Genomic DNA, 21,298 nt, shown 5'->3' on the forward strand with positions numbered 1-21,298 from the left:
AGTTGTTATGTTAGTTTGATTCTGTCTACAGCCATATTGAGTATATTGGCTAATAAGAGTCACAAGGCTTCATTTGTAGCTCATCCGTCTGAATATTTTACTCTTTTGGCTGAAGAGTTTGTGTGAAGAGGTCTGAAAAGGAAACTAGTGTGAAAGCCATGGGTTGCACAGCAGTCCTCTGCCCCCAGAGGAATTTCATATAGTCGTGATGAGAGGAACATCATACACACAGACCTGCTTTCATATGGGGAATTCTGTCTGTAAATAGAAATGCAATGAAAAAAAATTGCCAGCCTGCACTAGCTGAATATAATTTGTTATGCATATATACAAGGAGGTGTTATTTGAGATGGAAGTAGCTTTCTTGAAGAAACAAGCCCTTGAATTACAGTTGCTTTGTATTAGATAAGTTCTATATATTAGGCATAAGTATTCTTTTCTCTTTACATCATTGCAAAGAGTAACTATTTTGTTATCACAAGATCATAATCTAGATACCCCAAAAAGAACTGTGAAGATTATTTTTGACTACACAAATTATGAACAGAACCATTATTCCTGCAAGTTAGTGCAGAAAATGCAGTGCCACTTTCAAAAGTATTAAGGGAGCTGTTTCTTTATCTCTTCAAGAATTACAGAATGAAGACCTTTGCCTCTGTAGTATTGTTGGGACTTCTAATCCTAGAGGCTGCTTTTGCTGCTCCTACGAAGAATGAGGAGAAAGCCAAGAAATTGAAACAGATACAATTACTACCTGATGATTTTGCAGAGCCTGAATTTATGAATCAGGATCCAAGGAATTACTATGATTACGGCGACGAGCTGACCATTAACGAGCCACTGGTAATGGTTTTAACTTTTCCAAGGACAACTGTTCTGTTGCATACTCTTTTAAACTTCTAAAAAAATAAGTCCTTATCTTTTTGACCAGAATATATTAATTAATAAGAGGGCTTAGTCACTATATCTAATAAAACTACCTTTTCTTCAGACTGATACTGACAATAGTTTGAAGGAAATATTTTATAAATTATCCTGTGTTGGTGTTGTATATAAGCTTGGCATCGGTTCCAGTGGTTAGATATGCCCTAAGGGATAGATAGTTAGACCAGATGAGCCATTCAGTGTTAAAGACTAATTTCCATTCCAATTCTCTTCCTACATGTAGTGGTGCACTAAGGCAAACTTTTGTCAGTTTCCATCACTAGTAATTCCCAGAACAGGTCACTAGTCTGTCGCCAGGGGCTTATCGTTTGAGGGGCACCACTCCACATCAAGTGTGGTGGACCAGGAGTCTCTCCCACTCTTACTGTCAGTCATTGGCGTGTTTGGAAGGATTCGAACCCAGAGCTCCTGGCTCAGAGGCAGGGATGCTACCCATGCACCACAAGACTCCTGAAGGCCAGTTTCAACTAATTAATTACATTGCTTTTAAAGTGTCACATAGAACTGTGTCTTATTAACTCCTGTGTGTCACATAGAACTGTATCTTATTAACTCCTGTGTGTCACATAGAACTGTGTCTTATTAACTCCTGCGAATGGATTGTGTGGAAATTATGAAATTATTCTTTTCATTCACGATAAAATAATATCCACGATGTCGTAGAATAGTAAAGACTACAGCATGTGATGGTACTACTGCCCAGGAACTATTTTGTTCCATTTAGATAACACTGGAGAACCAAAGGCACTTTTGAACAATTTTATGATACACTGTACAAATAATCGTAGGCTATTAGCATCTAGTTTAACCAGAAGGTTATTTTAGAAACTTTTTCTAACAAACTGAGCAGGCTGCTGCTCTCTGCTCAGCTTATTGACATGCTTGCCATAGCTGCTAAACGACAATGCTGATTTCAATGATTTAGTTCTGGAATGCGACCTTTATGACCAGCATGATGGGGCTCAACGCTAATGAACCAAAGGCAGCAGAGTTCAGCTCAGAGTCCATCTAGAGTCTAGGGATTACAGACAGTCAGACTCCCTGCCTCACAGGCTGTCAGTTAACCGTCCCCAGCCTGAATTCCTGGAGATACAAACACACATTGGAAAATAGCGAGAGTTTACCACGCCTATGTGGCTGTGTGGGATGTTTAATAAACTTTATAGATTATACTTTAGGAATGTCATTTTGGGATGGAGGAATAGTATGCTTGGTGCTTCCATGTTTAAGCTGTCCAAAACAAAACAGTATGCTATGAAAAGAAGTGTATATGGAATGATTTTGTAGATTTATAGAATAGAGAATAAATGATTTATAGAATCCCTACAGTATGGAAGGAGGCTATTTGGTCCATCAAGCCTCTACTGGAAACAAACCCACCCAGGCCCCGTCCCCTAACCTCACGTATTAACGCTGCCAATCCCCCGACACTAAGGGGCAATTTAGTATGGCCAATCACCCTAACCCGCACATCTTTGGAGTGTGGCAGGAAACCAGAGCACCCAGAGGAAACCCGTGCAGATACAGGGAGAATGTGCAAACTCCACACAGTCACCCGAGGTCAGAATTGAACCTGGCGCTGTGAGGCTGCAGTGCTAGCCACTGTGCCACCATGCTGCCCGGTGTATAAAATACTCTAACTTATGCAATAAACATGGTCATGATTACATTCTCATTGGCAAGAACTGCAACTGTGGCTAACATGGATCATCATTAGGTGGCAATATTCATTTGCAAGATTCATTAAAAAAGATGTTTACAGCATCAGAGCCTAAACATAATGATGCGGAGAGCACTCAGAACAAAATTAATTATGAAATAAATTTAAATGGTAGCGTATCTCATTATGCTCTTCAAACAATGCTTAAAACTCCAAGCCACTGAAATGCTGTGTGCCACTACTAAGATGTACTTGAAATCCTGAATCAATGAGGAATGGGATTAAATAATGTGATAAATATGGCAGGAAAATCCTCTGGCTATTGGACAAAATACTATTTCTAGCAACAAACTCAGTTATTCAAACAAACATACATACATCTGAGAATCAACAAACCACTATATCAGCCTTCCATCATTTGCGGCTTGCTCTGAAGCACATTCCATATGAAAAGATGGAATGATATTCAGTCACATTTTACTAATCAATGAATTAGAGGGTCCATGTTTCTTCCTTCATAACAAAATGACCACAAGTCATATTGACATTCCCTTTTAACATCACAGTCAACAGTTCAAATCCTAAAGCTGGGTTCAGACACAATCTATGAGACAGAACAAAACCATCAATGCAGTGGGAAATTCTAATCTTTGAAATCAAACCAATAAAATGGTAAACCATTGGGTCTCAAGCATTACATTCAGTAAACTAAATGAGAGTGACAATTGCTCTTTCACTCATCTTGTATGTTGAGAAACACAATCAACTCCCAGAGCAAGAACATTATAAACACTGCGCTTACCTGATCGAGCGCATGTCTAATAGAAAAAGATTCACATTTACATAGCGTCTTTCATGATCTCAGGAATGTTCCACAGCCAATTAAGTGGAATCATAAAATGATTACAGAACAGAAGGGAGCCGTTCAGCCCATTATGTCCCTGCCATCCCTCCTTAAGAGTACAATTTAAAAATGCTTTTTAGGTGCAGTCGCCGTTGCAATGTAGAAAATTTGCATACAACCAGCAACATGAAAATGACTAGGTAATTGATTTCGGGATAAGCATTGTTCAGATACACCAGGGATAACTCTTCTGTTCTTTGATACAGCCCAATGAGACCTTTCACGTTTACCTGGGAAGGCAAACAGAGCCTTAGTTTAGCATTTCATACAAAAAGGAAACACCTCCAACCGGACAGCACTCCCTCAGTATGGCACTGAAGTGTCAGTCTTGTAGAGTTTTGTACTTGAGTGCGATCTGAACCCATAACTCTTTAACACACAGGAAAGAGTACTGTCTGTCTGCCAGGGCAGAATACATCGCAAAATGCCACAAAATGTTTCAAACATAGAAACCACAGATCCTAAAGAGAACATTATTATTTCTAACCTTGTAGCCATTGCTGGGACATTTAACATAAACAGTCTAATGGCACAGAAACATTCTGAATTCCTCTCTGTTCGACTTCAGTAAACTGGTTAACAAGTTGGTTCCATTTCCTGTCTGTTTTATTGTCGCGTCAGTTGTTTAGCTTTTATAAACAGATGCACAATTACATTAAAATTGCACAGATGGGGATTTGATACCAATGCTTTAACCAGTATTAATTTAGCCTGCAAAGCTGAAATTAAACCAACTGAAGATTAACACAAAAATCCACCCTGACTTCTTACTAATTTCAAAATATTTTGACAATAAGGGAAAAAAGTTTTGAAAATGTTTTGTCCTCCTTCGATAACTCACCTTTCAATGAAAGTACGTTGAAATTTCAAAGTGCTTCCTCAGAAATATCCACAGCCACAATGGCATCACTTGCCCTCATGCAACATCACCCTCCCACATTCCAGTCTCAAGCTGACATGGCAACAGTGAGCAGAACTAAATCACCTGAGCCCAATCCCAATGGATCACTCCGCTAACTATGTCAGGTGTTCCTCAAAACTGGTGGCCAACTATTAGAAAATCATTCAAATAGGTTAACACTAAATCATTATTGATTGTATGTACTAGTTTTGCAAAGAGTTGGGAACAAGTGTGATTTTAAAAATAAAAACTGATAGTTTTGCTGTTGCCAATATAAAGATCATGGTCCTACATTGCTGGTGAACTGTGTGTCTGACCACACTTGATATGCTTTTTCTCATAAACCACTGTCTTCCGACAAGTATTCATTGCATAATATAAGAGTGATACATTCACTTTTATTGATTTATTATTTACCTCTCATCATGAAGAAGTACATTTTGTGGTGCAGTGGGAACTCTACCTGCCTCTGCATCAGTTTTGAGCTGGGTTTCGAGTCCCACCCCAGGACTTGGTGACTAGGGAAGGTGTGTCCGTAACCTGTAAGCAGATTGATTATCAATCTGAAAATCCATACAATGCTCTGAGGGTGAGCAGGAGAGTTTCCTACTTAACTGGGCTTGATGTGGAGTCTGATTCCAATTCTCTTCCCACACCTAGTGGTGCACTAAGGCAAATTTTTGTCTGTCGCCATAGCTAGTTATTCCTAGAACAGGTCACTAGTCTGTCGTCAGGAGCTTATATCTTGAAGGACGCCACTCCTTGATGTGGAGTTCTGCCCCTTAATCTATAGCTTTTGGCAATCTGGAAAAACTAGCCTGGGAAACAGTGTGTGCTTTGCCCGCCTCATGACTCAATAGATGTGGGAAGCTTCTGAGTCTAATTGTTACAGTGAATGGAATTGCTGAAATTAAGTGAACAACGCATACCTTTACCAGCAAAAAGTCAGCCTTGGCTCAGTGGTAATACCCCCAGCTCTGACTCAGAAGATCAATGGTTCAAGCCCTACTCCTGAGTGTTAAGTGAAGAATGTAGTCTGACACACTGTTCTAGGCACAAAATTGGCTTCAATGCCCTGAGCTATGGGTGCGGAAATTGGTCACGTTTGCTGATTACAGGCCTCTTCTGGAAGTGTGTGTGTGCGTGGATCCAGTGGGGTCAGGAACCTGTCAGCAAGCATTTTCTTCATAGACTGAATTAGATTTTTGATTGACAAGGGAGTCAAAGTTTATGGGGATCAGACAAGTAAGTGGCTTGTCTGATCCCACAATCAGGCCACAATCAGATTAGCCATGATCTTACTGAATGGTGAAGCAGGCTTGATGGGTTGAATGGCCTATATCTGCTCCTATTTCTTCTGATCTTCTGTGGTGCCAATTGTCACAAAAGGTCACAATCAGGAAATTACAGATTCATTACTTCGATTTCAAAGAAAGAACAAAGAACAAAGAAAATTACAGCACAGGAACAGGCCCTTCGGCCCTCCAAGCCTGCACCGACCATGCTGCCTGACTGAACTAAAACCCCCTAGCCTTCCGGGGACCATATCCCTCTATTCCCATCCTATTCATGTATTTGTCCAGACGCCCCTTAAAAGTCACTATCGTATCTGCTTCCACTACCTCCCCTGGCAGCGAGTTCCAGGCACCCACCACCTTCTGTGTAAAAAACGTGCCTCGTACCTCTCCTTTAAACCTTATTCCTCGCACTTAAACCTAATTCAGTTTTGATAAGTTGAAGGGAACATTGGATCAACACTTTCCAACTCACTGGACGAAGAGGAGGCTTTGACGAGACTTTCAACATGGCTACTGGAAAAGGTCACTCCTCGTCAATGTAATTGAATTTTTTGAGAAAGTTTTGAGTTGGTGGATGTGAATAGGTTGGTTTATAATCTGTACCTCACCTGCAAAAAATTTTGGACAACATCGCATTCATTCAATGGGTTACTTAATAAGGTGGGGCCTTGTAGGACTGGTGAGCAGGATTTTGAGCTGGATTAGAAATTTGTCACATCCTTGTAAGAGAAGATTGTTAGTAGTTTTAAGTGGAGTTTCTCAAAAATTGAAGTTTACTTGTGATCCAGATGATGGCATGGATTTTCAGGTGATGTAAAGATTTGTGTAAATGTTAAATGAGAATACATGCAGATCTAATTATGTTGGAGAAATTAATCTGGATCTGATGGGTGCCATTTAATTTAGCAGAATATAATGTTATGGACGAGGGAGTTTTGAATAACTTTCAGTTGACCAAACATTGACTGCTGATTGAACAACACCTTGTTTTTAAAATTCATATATTTGTTTTCAAATCCCTTCACTGTCTCTATTGTCTTATCTTCATCAGCTCCTTCAGTCCTACAACCCTTCAACCCTCTAATTCTATCTTCTTGAACATCCCTGTCCCTAATTTTAATCATCCCACCATTGGTGGCTGTGTCATCAGCTGCTTGGGCCCTAAGCTCTGGAATTCCTTCCCTAAACCTTTCCACCTCTCTTTCTTTAAAGATGCTCCTTAACGCCTTAAAACATTGGCCAAGATTTTGTTTACCTATTCTAATATCTCCTAAGTAGCTCTATGCCTAATTTTGATTGTTGATGTTCTTTCAAGGTGTTTTGGAACATTTTACTATGTAGAAGCTGCTATATAAATACTTGCTATTGCTATTTAGATTTTTACTGTGGGGCTACTATGAGCAAATAGCAATCGACTGTGGATTCCTGATATCAAAATATGAGACTTGGCTCACAATCACACAGTACTATGTGCTTTGGCTGGTAACATCCCAGTTCACCTGACTGAGTAACTATTCTATTAACTTAACAAACAGGAATTGGACACCAAAGCATTGGTGTCATCCACAGCAATGTATCTGAAAATCTATTCCTCCAGACTTTTAAAGATGTCTGATTCAAAGGAACTGGGTTTAAAACTGCATCTTTGGACCTTAGTAGGTCTGGCTAATCCCCAGGGACATCTTCCCGATCACCAGATTTATGTATTTATGATGATGAGGTGATTCTTCTGTATGATAGGGAATGGGTGGACAAGTGACAGATAACATTTAATGCAGAGAAGTGTGATTCATCTTGGTGGGAAAAATGAGGAGAGGCAATATTAAATAAAGGGTGCATTCTGAAGTGGGTGCAGAAGCAGAAGAATCTGGGGCACCTGTACAGAAATCATTGAATGTGGCAGGACAGATGGAGAATGGTATGTTGTTATCATGTTGTTATAATGATATAACCCAATAACCCATGGGAGATTGTGTAAACACATTGTGGGTTCATTTATTGAGACTAAGCACCTAAGAACAGATATGGGTAGAAAGCTTAAAGACATTAACAGCAGAGCTGTGTGTGGGGGCTCTGCTCACAGGCAAAGGTGAAGCTAAGATTGGATCTCATGACATAGTTCCCTTCTAGTGAGGCTGTGCTGCTACCTCTTAAAGGCATATTACAACATCCCCCTTTTAAAAAAATATACCTGCCCCTCCTTCAAAAGAAGTAGAATTATTTACAACCTATGTTCATGTTTAGTTACAATTTCATGAGTGTATAGAACTGAAGAATCTATAAGTCTCTAAAGCAGAGAGGGAATCTGCTAGTAAACCCAGATCTTGAAAACGGTAGCCTTGTCTGGAGGTGTCTTTGGTTTCTCATGGTGATCTATGAGATTGTCATTCTTGGATGTTGAACCTAGTTGCAGCAGCAGAACTGTGTGTGTTCTCTCTCCTCACAGGCAAAAATGAAACAGAGTTGGATCACATGACATACTTCCCTTTTAGTGACACCATACTGCTATCCCTTAAAGGCATATTACAACAGAAAAAGCTGTTAATAAAGTATGTGGAATCCTGGGCTTTATAACAAGGGGCAAAGAGTAGAAAAACAAGGAAATAACGTTAAATTTGAATGAAAGATGAATTTAGCCCCAAATGGAGTACTGTGTTCAGGTCTGGGCATCATACTTTAGGAAAAATGTGAAGGCATGAGAGAGAGTGCTCAAAAGATTCATGAGAATCAGGGATGAGGAACTTCAGTTACGGTGATAGATTGGAGAAGCTGAAGCTGTTCTCCTTTGAGAAGAGAAGGTTGAGAGAAGATTTGGTAGAGGTGTCCAAAATCCTGAGGGTTCTCACAGAGTAGATAAGGGAAAAACTGTTCCCACTTATGAAAGGATCAGGAACCAGAGGACACAGATTTAAGGTGATTAGCAAAAGAAGCAATGGTGACACGAGGAAAAGCTCTTTATATGCAGTGAGTGATTAGGATGTGGAATGCATTGGCTGAGAATGTGATGGAGGCAGATTCAATAACAACTTTCAAAAGAGAATTGGACAATTACCTGAAGGGAAAAAAATAGCTGGGTTAAGGGGAACAGGTTTGGGAGTGGGAGTGAGTTGTTCTTGCAGAGAACTGGCAGACATGATAAGCTGAGGGGCTTCCTTCAATACTGTAACCATTCTATCAATTAGCGATTCTAGTCAATCAGTGTGGATAACCCCCCTTCCCCACTTTTCTTGATCTAGTGGATCATTTAATGATCTCATAGAAATCATAGAAACCCTACAGTGCAGAAAGAGGCCATTCGGCCCATCGAGTCTGCACCGACCACAATCCCACCCAGGCCCTACCCCCATATCCCTACATATTTACCCACTAATCCCCCTAACCTACGCATCTCAGGACACTAAGGGCAATTTTTAGCATGGCCAATCAACCTAACCTGCACATCTTTGGACCGTGGGAGGAAACCGGAGCACCCGGAGGAAACCTACGCAGACACGAGGAGAATGTGCAAACTCCACACAGACAGTGACCCAAGCCGGGAATCGAACCCAGATCCCTGGAGCTGAGAAGCAGCAGTGCTAACCACTGTGCTACCGTGCCGCCCACATGCAAACATAACCTAGTCGCAAAGTCTGTTTTTGGATGGAAGGAATCTTTTAACATTTTAAAGATCTAATTTGTATTTTTTGCATAGTTGATAATCACTAGGCTCACCTAATAATTGTTTTGAAATAGATGCAATATCCAGCCCTTAGTGTCTATATGACCACATCCGTCCAATGTGCTTTCTGATTGGATAATGTTAACAATGTGACATTCAGTCATGTGAAAAGCTGAGACCAATCAGATCTGATAATTTTGTATTCTACAACAAACAGAATGCAGGCATTACACAAAAGCAGAAAAAAGGAGGATGTTGTGTTATGTCTTTAAGGGATAGCAGCATGGCATCACTAGAAGGGAAGTATTCTGCCACTTGTCCACCCATTCAAAGGCCTGTGCATAGCTGAGCAAAGTTTGAAAAACTAGATTAAGGGGCAAGTCAATTGTAAAAGTATATATTTTTTTAAAATTCCCATCAGCTGCTGAAATTGCAAATTTCAAATCTCCTAACAGGAAATGAGCAGGATCCCAAGAATCTGACCCATTTTCTAATATCCTTTGCGTGCATGTGCGGTGGCTTTCTTCACATCTTGGAACATGGGGATAATCCATGAGGTAATCAAGTTCTGCATTGGGCAGGAAGTCACCCAGACAGCAGCAACCAAGGAATATCCAATTTAGTTTTGTGGCTCTGAGATGAAAGGAGACAGGTCACAGTTCAATAATCACAGACACTTTACCAGCAATGAAACAAGTCAGAAGAGGCTTGGTTGGAAAATCTAGGTTTTTTCTGCTGGTTCCTCAACGTATGCAGTAGCCGAAACAGATTTCAAAATTGAATATTGGCAACAAATTTTACTGAGAATACTTAAGCACCTTGCACTTTTGGCATTGTGGGTCAACCCACAGAACATGGACTGCAGCGATTCAAGAAGGCAGCTCATCACCACCTTCTCAAGGGCAACTAGGGATGGGCAATAAATGCTGGCCAGCCAGCGACACCCATGTCCCACAAATGAATTTTTAAAAATCAGAACTTTAATCCAATTTCATGCACTGCTGCACATTTCTTATTTGGATCGAGAAACTCTGCCTGTTATACCATATAGTTAGGTTTGGGCACACATTTTCTATTTGGATCTGGAAACTCTGCCTATTATACATTTAGCCAGATTTAGTCATTAATTAAGAACTGCAAAATATCGAAACTTGCAGCAGGAAGAGGCCATTTGGCCTTTCAAGCCTGCTCCGCCATTCATTTTGACCATTGCTGATCATTGATTTCAATATCCTGATCCCCATTCCCCCCCATATCCCTTGATCCCTTTAGCCCCAAGAGCCATATCTAATTTCTCCTTGAAATCAGACAATGTTTTGGCCTCAACTGTGTACTGTGAGAGTGAATTCCACACATTCACCACCCTCTTGGTGAAGGAATTTCTCCTCACCTCAGTTCTAAACTATGATCTTTAGTTCTGGACTTCCCTACCATTGGGAACATTCTTTCTGAATCCATCCTGAGAAAGGAATGATTGGTCAATTTTTTTCTCCATCCACCAATCAAATCAGGAAAAGTTAGATGCAGTTGCTATTTTGATCGGAAGTTACTCACTAACAAAATTAAGATTATTAACCCATTTCTTTCTGCAAAATGAGATCATACAGCCCTTGAAAAATAGATATCACACTACTTGTCAAAACTCAGAATGGTACAGCTCTGAAGAAGGCATTATGTCCATTCTACCTGTGTTGTCTCTTTGATAGAGCTGTCCAGTTCGTCCCAATTCAATGTCCTTTTCTAATAGCAAGGAAAATCTTTCCTTTTCAAGTATCTAATCAAAATTATCAATAAAAATGGTTTATTGGATGTGGTTCATGGCTAATTTATATGGACAGGTTACATAACTTGGCTTGTAATCCCTTGAGTACAGAAGATTGAAGCAGAAGTTTTAAAAAACTCATTCATATGGTGTGAACATCATTGGTAAAACTGACATTTGTTGCCCATTCCTAATTGCCTTTGACCACCACCGTTTTGGTGCAATGTTGTTAGGAATAGATTTCTAGGTTTTTGACCCAGCAACGGTGAAAGAATAGCGATATCATAAATTTGGGCCTAGCCAATGATACCCATATCCCATGAAAAATTAAAAGAAGTACTCCAGTGCAGTTCTGAGGAATAATTGCACTGTGAGATGTGCCAGGTTTTGGAAAAATACATTAAACTATGGTACCGCCTGCCTGCATGTGTAGCTGTAAAAGATCCCAGGGCACTATTTCAAAGATGAGCAGGGGGTTTCTCTCCCTTGACCTGGCCAATGTTTTTCCCTTAGTCTCCATCACAAAAATAGAATGGCTGTCAATTATCATATTCTGTTTGTGGTGGTTACTGAGTGCAAATTAGCTACCGTGTTTCAAAAAGTACTTCATTGGCTGCAAAGTGCTTTGAGACATCTGATGGTCATGAAAGGTGTTACATGTGCAAGTATTTCTTCAGGGTTGAGTTCTTGGCCCAACCATCAGCTGCTACAACAACAACCTTACCTCCATCATAAGTGAGGATGTTCATGGATGGTACCATACCTAGAGTTTTGGACTCCTTATATATGGAGGGATTTAATCGCATTGAAAGCAGTTCAGAGAGTGTTCACTTGGTTGATTTCTGGGATGAAGAGTTTGCCTTATGAGGAAATGGTGAACAAATTGGGCTTATACTGAATGGAGTTTAGAAGAATGAGAAGTGAACTTATTAAAACATATAAGATTTTAAAGGACTTGACAAGTAAGATGTTAAGAGAATGTTTGCTCTTGTGGGGGAATCTACAACTCGGCAGTATAGTTTCAGAATTAGCGGTTGCCTATTGATGATGGAGATGAGGAATTTTTTTTTTCTCTCTCAGAAGGTCATAAATCTTTGGAACTTTTTACCCCAGAGAGCTGTGGGAGCTGGGCCATTGAATATATTCAAAGCTAAGATGGACAGAGTCTTGAACTACAGGGGAGTCAATGGTTATAGGAAAAAGCAGGAAAGTAGAGTTGGAGTCAAGATCAGATCAGCCATGGTCTCATTGATTGGTGGAACAGGCCTGACGTACAGCATACTACTGCTCCAATTTTCTTTGTTCACATTGCGGCACAGAGTTCAGTTCAATTCATAATTTCTCAGTTACTGAAGCAGTTGATACCTGCATGCAGCAACATCTGAACAACATTAAGCTTGAGGTGGTAAATGCCAATTAACATTCATGGCACACCATTGCCAGGCAATGATTGTATCAACGAGAGGATCTAATCATCTCCCCTTAACAATCCCCATTTGTAAATGAGACCGTAAGGAGGTCTGGAGCTGAGGAGCCCTGACGATCCTAAACTGGGGTGAACGATGTCTGTGTCGATATGCGCGATCTTCTTGGAGATCCTCTCCACTTGGAGCCGGCAGTTTGCGGTGTCGATGGTAGTCATGATGTGGAGATGCCGGCATCAGTCCGATCCTAAACTGAGCATCGAGGAGCAGGTTATTGTTGAGTAGCAACAAAATACTGTGGATGCTGAAAATCTGAAATAAAAACAAAAAATGCTGCAAAGATTCAGCAGGACTGGCAGCATTGGTGGAGAGAGAAATAGAATTAAAGGGTGCGGTTTTACGGCCTCACTTGACGCGAGGTCATAAAATCCCACCCGAGGTCAACGGACCTTCCCATTGTCCGTCCCTCACCCGCTCCAATTCCCATGGCGGGCGGGGTGGTAGAACTCCGGCAAATGTTTCGAGTCCATATGGTCCCCTCTACACTGGGGATTCTGAAAGCAGATTGGTTTGCAGAACACCTTCTCTCAGTCAGTAAGCATGACATCGACCTTCTCATTGTTTGTCATTTTAACTCACCATCTTGTTCCCATGCCCACATTTCCATCCTTGACTTGCTGCAATGTTCCAGTGAAGCCCAACTCAAACTGCAGGGAAAGCACCTTATATTCCAATTCGGCACTCTACTTGAGTTCAAAAATGTCAGGTCATGAACTCTCTCCTCCATTTTGATATTTTTTTCCCCAATCCCTCTCCCCCATCTGTAACTGATTTTGCTTTGAGAGAGCGCCGATCCTTATTCTGCTATTAATACATTCTGCTACTTTACCTTTATGCCATTATGAGCATCTTCTTTAGACTTTAATACACCATTAACACTCCCTTTGTCTTGTGTCCATGACATCTTTGTCAATCTCTCCTGAGCTCCCATCTATTCCTGAACTTCTATTCTGTTCCACCTTCTCCATCTCCCCTCTCCAGCAATATAATTCATCACATTTCTACCCCTTTTTAGCTTTGAAGTCATATGGACTTGAAATATTAACGCTACTTCTCTCTCCACATATGGTGCCAGACCTGCTGAGCATTTCCAGCATTTTGTTTTTATTATTGTTGAGTAAATGCTGCTTGATAGCACTGTTGACAACCCCTTTCATCACTTTGCTGATGATCAAGAGTAGACTGATGGCTGGGGATGGGGGAGGAGCGGTGGGGGCAGTAAATGGCTAAATTGGATTTGTCCTGCGATTTGTGGACATGACATATCATCATGCAATCATAGAATCATACAACACCCTACCGTGCAGAAGGAGGCCATTCGGCCCATTGAGTCTGCACCAACTCTATGACAGAGCATCTTAACCAGGCCCACCTCCCCCTACCCTACCTCCATAACCCCACATATTTACCCCGCTAATCCCTCTACACATCTTGGGACAATTTAATAGAGCCAATCTACCTAACCTGCACATCTTTGGACACTCGTGGGAAGTTTTCCGCATTGTTGGGTGGATGCCAGTGTCATAGCTGCATTGTACCAGCTTAACTATGGGCAAGGCTAATTTTGGAGTGCAAGTCTTCAGTAACCCAGCTAGGATGTTGGCAGGATCCAAAGCATTTGCCTTCAACTATTTTTTGATATCAGGTGGAGAGAACTGAATTGGCTGAAGGCTGGTATATGTGGTGGTAGAGAGGAGGTTAAGATAGATCATCCACTTGATGTTTCTGACTAAAAATGGTTGCAAATGTTTGAGCCTTGTCTTTTGCACTGATGTGCTGGGTTCCCCCACAATTGGGGATGGCAATGTTCGTAGAGCTTTCTCTTCCTGTTGGTTGTTTACTTATCAATTGGATATGTCAGGATGGCAGAACTTAGACCTGATCCATTGTTTGTGAGATCACTTAGTTTTGTCTGTCACATGCTGTTTCTGCTGTTTACTTGCAAGTAGTGTTGTAGCTTCATTCATTTTTTTAGGCATGTCTGATGCAGCACCTGGCATGTCCTCCTACATTCCTCAATGAGAGAATTGACTTGATCGAGATGTTTCAAATTTTAAAGAATTTGATAGGATCGATATGGCAAAACTATTTCCTGAAGCAGTACAAGGGGATATAATCTTAAAATTAGAGCTAGGCCATTCAGCAGGAAAACCAGGTTTTCCACACAGAAGTAGAAATCTGGAATCCTGATCCTACAAAGGATTGTGGATACAAGGTGACAATTGGAACCTACAAGGTCGAATTTGACAGAATTTTGCTTGGCGAAGATATCAAGTGATTTGGAGCTAAGGTAGAGATTGGCCAGGATCTAACTGAATGACAGAGCAGAAGAGAAAATGCTGGAAAATCTCAGCAGGTCGGGCAGCATCTGTAAGGGGAGAAAAGAGCTGACGTTTTGAGTCCAGATGACCTTTTGTCAAAGCTGGTTGACAGAGCAGGTTCAATGGGGCTGAATGGTCTCCAGTTTGCAATGTTCTTTTGATCCAATGTGAGAGCCTGCTGATGATGTATAAGCTAAATTCAAGCCATTATAGGAAGATTGGCATTTTAAGAAATATTTTAGTACATCTTCTGAGAATTATGTTGTCTAATGCCTGCAATGTTTCAGAAATTAAGACTTTTTTTTGCAGTACATTAGAACAATTAACATGGACATGGTTAGAAAACAAGGGTGCAAGGATTACATGTTAAGAGGACTACCTAATAGCTGAGTTGTGGAACAGAATGGACTGCATCATTTTGACTGTTGTGGGACCAAGCTATGATATCAAATTAATGCTGGATTCAAACTCTGGCCTATTCTGATTAGTTTATTTCAGAATGGCAGCAACAACTGGTCAGAGCATCCTGAGCTATTGCTTTTAATTCTTTCCTGGGATGTGGGCATCATTGGCAAGGTCAGCATTTGTTGCCCATCTCTCATTACCCTTGAATTAAGTGGCTTACTCAGCCAATTCAGAGGGCAGTCAGAGGGCACAGACAAGTCACTGAACTCTTTGCCTTCCTCACGGGTGGCACATTGGGTAGCACCAGGGACCTGGGTTCAATTCCAGCCTTGGGTGACCAGTCTGTGCGGAATTTGCACTTACTCCCCGTGTCTGCATGGCTTTCCTCTGGGTGCTCCGCTTTCTTCCCACTGTCCAAAGATGTGCGGGCTACATTGGTTGGCCATGCCAAATTGCCCCTTAGCACCAGGGGGATTAGCAGGGTAAATACATGGGCTTATGGGGATAGGGTCTGGGTGGGATTGTGTCAGTGCAGGCTCGATGGGCCGAATGGCCTCCTTCTGCACTGTAGGGATTCTATGATTTGGACCATTATCTGGGTTTACTCATGCCCACATTAGGTGTAAACCTAAGAGAGATGCTGATCCTCTTGGTCCGACTCATTGACCAAACCTCAACAAGCGACTTTATTGAATGAGTTTAGAGAGAGGGAGGAGGGTCAGACCCCAATTGTTCTGGAACTTACAAGATACACTTTAGGAAGCACTTTAATGTTCCTCATGCGAAACGGATATTGGGAATCGGGAGCAAAGGCTAGTGGATTTCCCGCTATTAAATCCTATGTAATCTCTGATACCCGTATCCAAATGTCCTGACAGTGTGCTCTAGGCGAGTAACCCTTTGCGCTGGGAAATATCCCTCCATACATCCCTCTACAGGTTTAGTGGTATGTTACAATGAGAGAAATCAAGGCAAGCTATAAGTAGCCGAAAATGTAACATTAGAAATAGAATTATTCCTAGAAAAAGGCACACTTTAGAATGACATCTTCAAAAGGCATTTTGTTACATTCACAAAGTTCATATTTGAAGTCCACAATTTACAACAATTTATGGTATGTTCTCCCATGGGAAGTGGGTGTTGCTGGCAAGGCTAGCATTTGTTGCCCATTCCAAATTGCCCTTCAAATGAGTGGCTTGCTGGGCCATTTCAGAGGGCAGTTAAGGGTCAACCATAGACTAGGTAAAGACAGCAGATTTCCTTCCCTAATGAGCAATTGTGATCCAGATGGGATTTTACATCAATCGATGATAGAAGGTCACCATTACTGAGAAGATTCAGATCTTTTTGAATTAATTAATTAAGTTTAAGATCCACCAGTTGCCATGGTGGTGTCTGAAACCCTGTTAGCAAAGTACTAACCTGGATGTCTAGATTAACAGTCCAGTGATATTACTAACGACTACACCACCATCTCCCCCTGAATGACTTAATATCGGATGAAAGAAAATCAAAAGTTAGAAAATAAGAAAACCAAGACATTTTTCTCCGGGTATACAGTCTAAGAACTCTTAATGCTGAAATAGAATTTGGACACATTAGTAAGTTTGACGCAGTATGGTCATCTTCATTGGCTGTTAAGTACTTTGAGATGTACGGTAGTTGTGAAAAGTACTGTATCAATGCAAGTCTTTCAGTTTTAGAAACTTGTCAAGAGTGCGTTTAGGCATCAGACGTTAGTGCCCTCATGTGGTAGGAGACAGCACACAGATTGGATTGTGATTGTCTCAGTTGCAAAATATAAAATCCAGGTAAACGTGGAATGTCTTCTTTAAATTAATGAACTTAATGGTGCCTTTTTGGTCCTGTAGATCGAGATTGGTAGTCTGGTACCTTCCGGGAACAGAGAACTTGTTACCTATGATAGTGACTACGAGGAAGAAGAGTTTGTGCCCCATGAACCTTTGGATCCTGGTGCTCCCAGTGTGCCGGGTCTCGTTGGCCCTGAGTCGAAGGAAGGTTTGTAGCAGCAACAATGTGAGATTTTATTCAGAATCTGGGTCTATTTGCACTGAATGGAATTTTGGCTGATTGCCACAATTTACATTCCCAGTATTTTAAAAAAGTGTAAATATATAATTTAAAACTTAGTGTGGTTTATACTCATTTTTTTGCTTTTTACGTCACGATTTCTGAGTGATGGTTTTATTTTCAACATATTTGTTGGAGGTGACAAGGGCCCTTTTGTAATTTGCTTTTCATTGTAATGTTGGCTGCTCAAAGGAACGTTTTTTCAGAATGCTCCACCACAGCGTGTGACTTTCCGCTGTTTGTGATCTGACCTCAGCAGACAAAAACTATTCAAAAGTGTTAAATTACATCGAAAATTCCAGACTCTGGAATTTATTCATTTATTTCATTGACAATGAAGTAAAATCCAAACCTAACATCCACATTGCCTGGGATTTGCAGTCGGATAGGCTGCAATATGAGTGTTTTAAACTGGAGATCAGTACTCAAAATTGTCCCAGATATGAAATATGTTTCAATTGATATTCTCCACCTTTTTCCAAACCTCACTTGTTTTCCTCGAACAAGTCATGTTTTTTTGGTGCAGCATACCACATGACAGCATCATGTTTATGTTGCCAGGCTAGTATTCCAGAAAACTGGACAAATAATCCAGAGACATGGGGCCCTATTTTACCATTTTGATTCTAAGTGCTGGGCAGACTTGAAACTGGGAGTGTTTCAGATCCGACTTTTAGACCTGTTCTCAGGCGCCCCCATACGCACTCTGCCTGCAAAAATATCAGCGAGTCCAAGTTGCGCTGCACAAGCCTGTGGGCGGGGCTTAACACGCCCAAAACCCTGCAGCTCCGATCAGCGCCTCCAACTGCACTTGCGCAGAAAAAAATGATAGAATGCCGCTCCCCTGCCACCTCCCTCCCAGGCCAGATAATGCCTCTCCCTGACCCCCCTCAGACATTGTCGCACCCCTTCATCAACATTACTGACCCTCTTACCCCACCGCCACCCAGATTGATCACAGGCCCCTCCCCCTGCCCCCCCACCGATCTCAGGCAGAGTGGCAGCGGACCCACCTTCCCCCCCACCCCCCCCCCACCCCCCACTGATCTCAAGCAGAATGGCAGTGGACCCACCTAGCCATCCCTCCCCCCGACCGATCGCAAGCAGAGAGTTGTCAGATGCTAGGCACTTACCTCCTCACTGACCCTCACTGATGGAGCGCCCGAATCGGACTTATATGGAGTATGTCTGTTTTGCGCCGATTCCAGATGGATGCAGTGGTAAAGGGGGAAGTGCCAATAAAGTTGGACGTGCAGTCTGTTAAATCAATTTAAATACATGCAAATGCATTTAAATGGCCATCGTGCCTGTTTCAGGCACGGTCCCGATCGTGGCGATTTCCGGGCCTTGGTAAAGGGGGAACCGGCGCAGAGGTGGACGCAGATTGCGCTACTCGCCTCACGCCTGACTTTACCATGTTTTTGCGCCCGAAGATGGGCACAACACGATGGTAAAATTGGACCCATGAGTTCATAACGTCACCATAGCAACTGGGGAATTTGAATTCAGTTAGTTAAATACATTTAGAATAAAAAGCAAGTACCAGTAAAGGTGACCATGAAACTCCTGTTTGGTTCACTAATGTCCTTTAGGGAAAGAAACCTACTGTTCTTACCAGGTCCAACGCACATGACTACAGACAATGTGGTTTGCTCTGAAACGCTCGCAAAGCATTCAGTTATATTCAAGTCTTTCTCAAGAGTAATCAGGGATGGACAATAAATGCTGACCTTGCCAGCGACACTCACATCTCATGAGCGTTTTTAAAAAGTATTTAATTTTTAAAAAACTATTAGCAATTTCGAGTTACGTAAGTTTGATGTAATTCAGAGTTATATTAAAAAATGTGTCATAAATATTGTACCTTGATACATCTAGTACTTTTACAAAATGCTGTAAAATCCACTGTATACTACAGGGATATCTTTTCATCCTGTACACACTCAATATTTATGATTTGTCAGTGTATGACACATGCATTATTGTGAAAAAGAAATTTGAGGAAAGTTAAGGAAGCCTCTTGATATGTCCAAGAGAAGACTTTATAGCAACCTGTCAAGTGATGCATCATCAGCACCCTTCAATCTATGAAAGGTGAATCTTCGAGAGGGAGATTAGCTGCCACAAGTGCCACATGCAAAGCTTCCAAGTATTGGTTGTTTTTGGCCTTGATTGGTGTCTGTTACCAAGCTGCTCTAGCGACTGGTCATTCTGATGGTGCATGCCAGCCATTTTTCTTTTTCATCAGCTAATGATTCCTAGGTGCGATAGTTGATGTTTAGGACCTTCATGTCACGATTGAAGGCATCCATGAAACAGAGACCACAATACTATAAGATATAGGAATGGGAGGAGTCCATTCAGCCCTTAGACCCTGCCCTGCCACTTAATGAGATTGTGATAACTTCAGCCAGGCTAATGAGGTTAGCTTGCTAAAGTATGAACTACCTGATGAATCCTTCACCCCTTTACCACGGCTATATTCGCGGCCAGGTGTCCCTAGAGAGGGAGCATGCGGTGTCCATGGGCGCGGTTGACACCTTCTGTGCCCGCTGGGCACTGCAGGGGCTGGGGTGTATTATCGACCCTGATAATCACCTTTTGGTTTGACGTTTTAAGTTTCCTTTCGACTTTGTTTTTGGTTCGGGCTGTTCCCCCTTCCTTTTGGGGAGCCGCCCCTTTTAATTTGTCCCTAAGTTAATTTGAGTTAGTTTATTAGGTTGGTACCTTAAAAGAGCTACCTGATGAATCCTAATTGATGGTTAAATCAGGGAGTCTCATGCTCCCTATTTAAAGCAGGTGTGTCAGTCTCCCAGCCTGCATTCAGCAGGGAGCAACTGGAGAGCTGGCTATGTACAGATGGTGTAAATAAAGAAACTTGGTGACAGGACTTTTCGCCTCCATGGAGTTTTACAGAGATCATGGCTGATCTAACACTCACAAAGTCCACTTTCCTGCCTTATCTCCTTATTTCCCCCATTGATTAAAAACATATCAACCTCAGCCTTGAAAGTATTCAAGGACTCAGCCTTCATTCATCTATCATAGCCAGACAACAACAAGGTGTTGACAGTACAGACCCCACATCATCAGCTTGGTCCTAGGGGTCATAGAATCCCTACAATGCAGAAGGAGGCGATTCGGCCCATCAAACCTGCACTAACAACAATCCCATCCAGGCCCCATCCCCATAACCCCTCATATTTACCCTGCTCATCCCCTTGACACTAAGGGGCAATCAACATAACCCTCACATTTTTGGACTGTGGGAGGAAACCAGAGCACCCGGAGGAAATCCATGCAGACACAGGGAAAATGTGCAAATTCCACACAGACAGTCACCCGAGGCCGGAATTGAACTTGGGTCCCTGGTGCCATGGGGCAGCAGTGCTAACCACTGTACCATCGTGCTGCCCCAACTGGATGTTTTTCCATGTGTGTTTCATGAGTCCTCCAAAGGTGGTAGCTTCTTTCCCGATTTATGTATCAAGCTCTGCTTCAGGAGGTAGATTGCCTGGCAAGCACTTAGCATGTCATAAATCATTCATGTGAATCCAGTGTAACTGCATAACCTCCATACTTGTTATCAAAAGAATTCAGAGGCCTAAATGCCAGTTATACTGACATCCTCAAAGGAGTGTCCAACGTTAGATTATGAGGAGAGATCACATAAATTGGATTTGTATTCCTGCAACATAGACAGCCAAGGGGCCATTTGATTCAGGGTTTTAGGACTTGGAAATGACTTGTTAGGGTAGGTAAGAGAAACATTTTCTGCTGATGGGGAAGCTTAGAACAAAGGGACATAACCTTAAAATTAGAGCCAGCCAATTCAAGAAAGAAATTAGGAAACACGTCTTCACACAAAG

At 41.7% G+C, this 21,298-nt stretch overlaps 1 protein-coding gene across 1 annotated transcript in view; it reads left to right on the forward strand.

Annotated features, from left to right (window-relative positions):
* Positions 1-639: 639 nt before the first annotated feature.
* LOC144499073 (epiphycan-like) overlaps positions 640-21,298 on the forward strand; it is a 33,390-nt gene continuing 12,731 nt past the window's right edge. Inside the window, exons 1-2 of the mRNA XM_078221135.1 lie at positions 640-843; positions 17,210-17,357. Of these exons, the coding sequence (XP_078077261.1) occupies positions 640-843; positions 17,210-17,357 (352 nt within the window). The remainder of the gene's footprint in view (positions 844-17,209; positions 17,358-21,298) is intronic.

The sequence above is a fragment of the Mustelus asterias genome, chromosome 9 (assembly GCF_964213995.1).
Source record: "Mustelus asterias chromosome 9, sMusAst1.hap1.1, whole genome shotgun sequence".
NCBI lineage: Eukaryota > Metazoa > Chordata > Chondrichthyes > Carcharhiniformes > Triakidae > Mustelus > Mustelus asterias.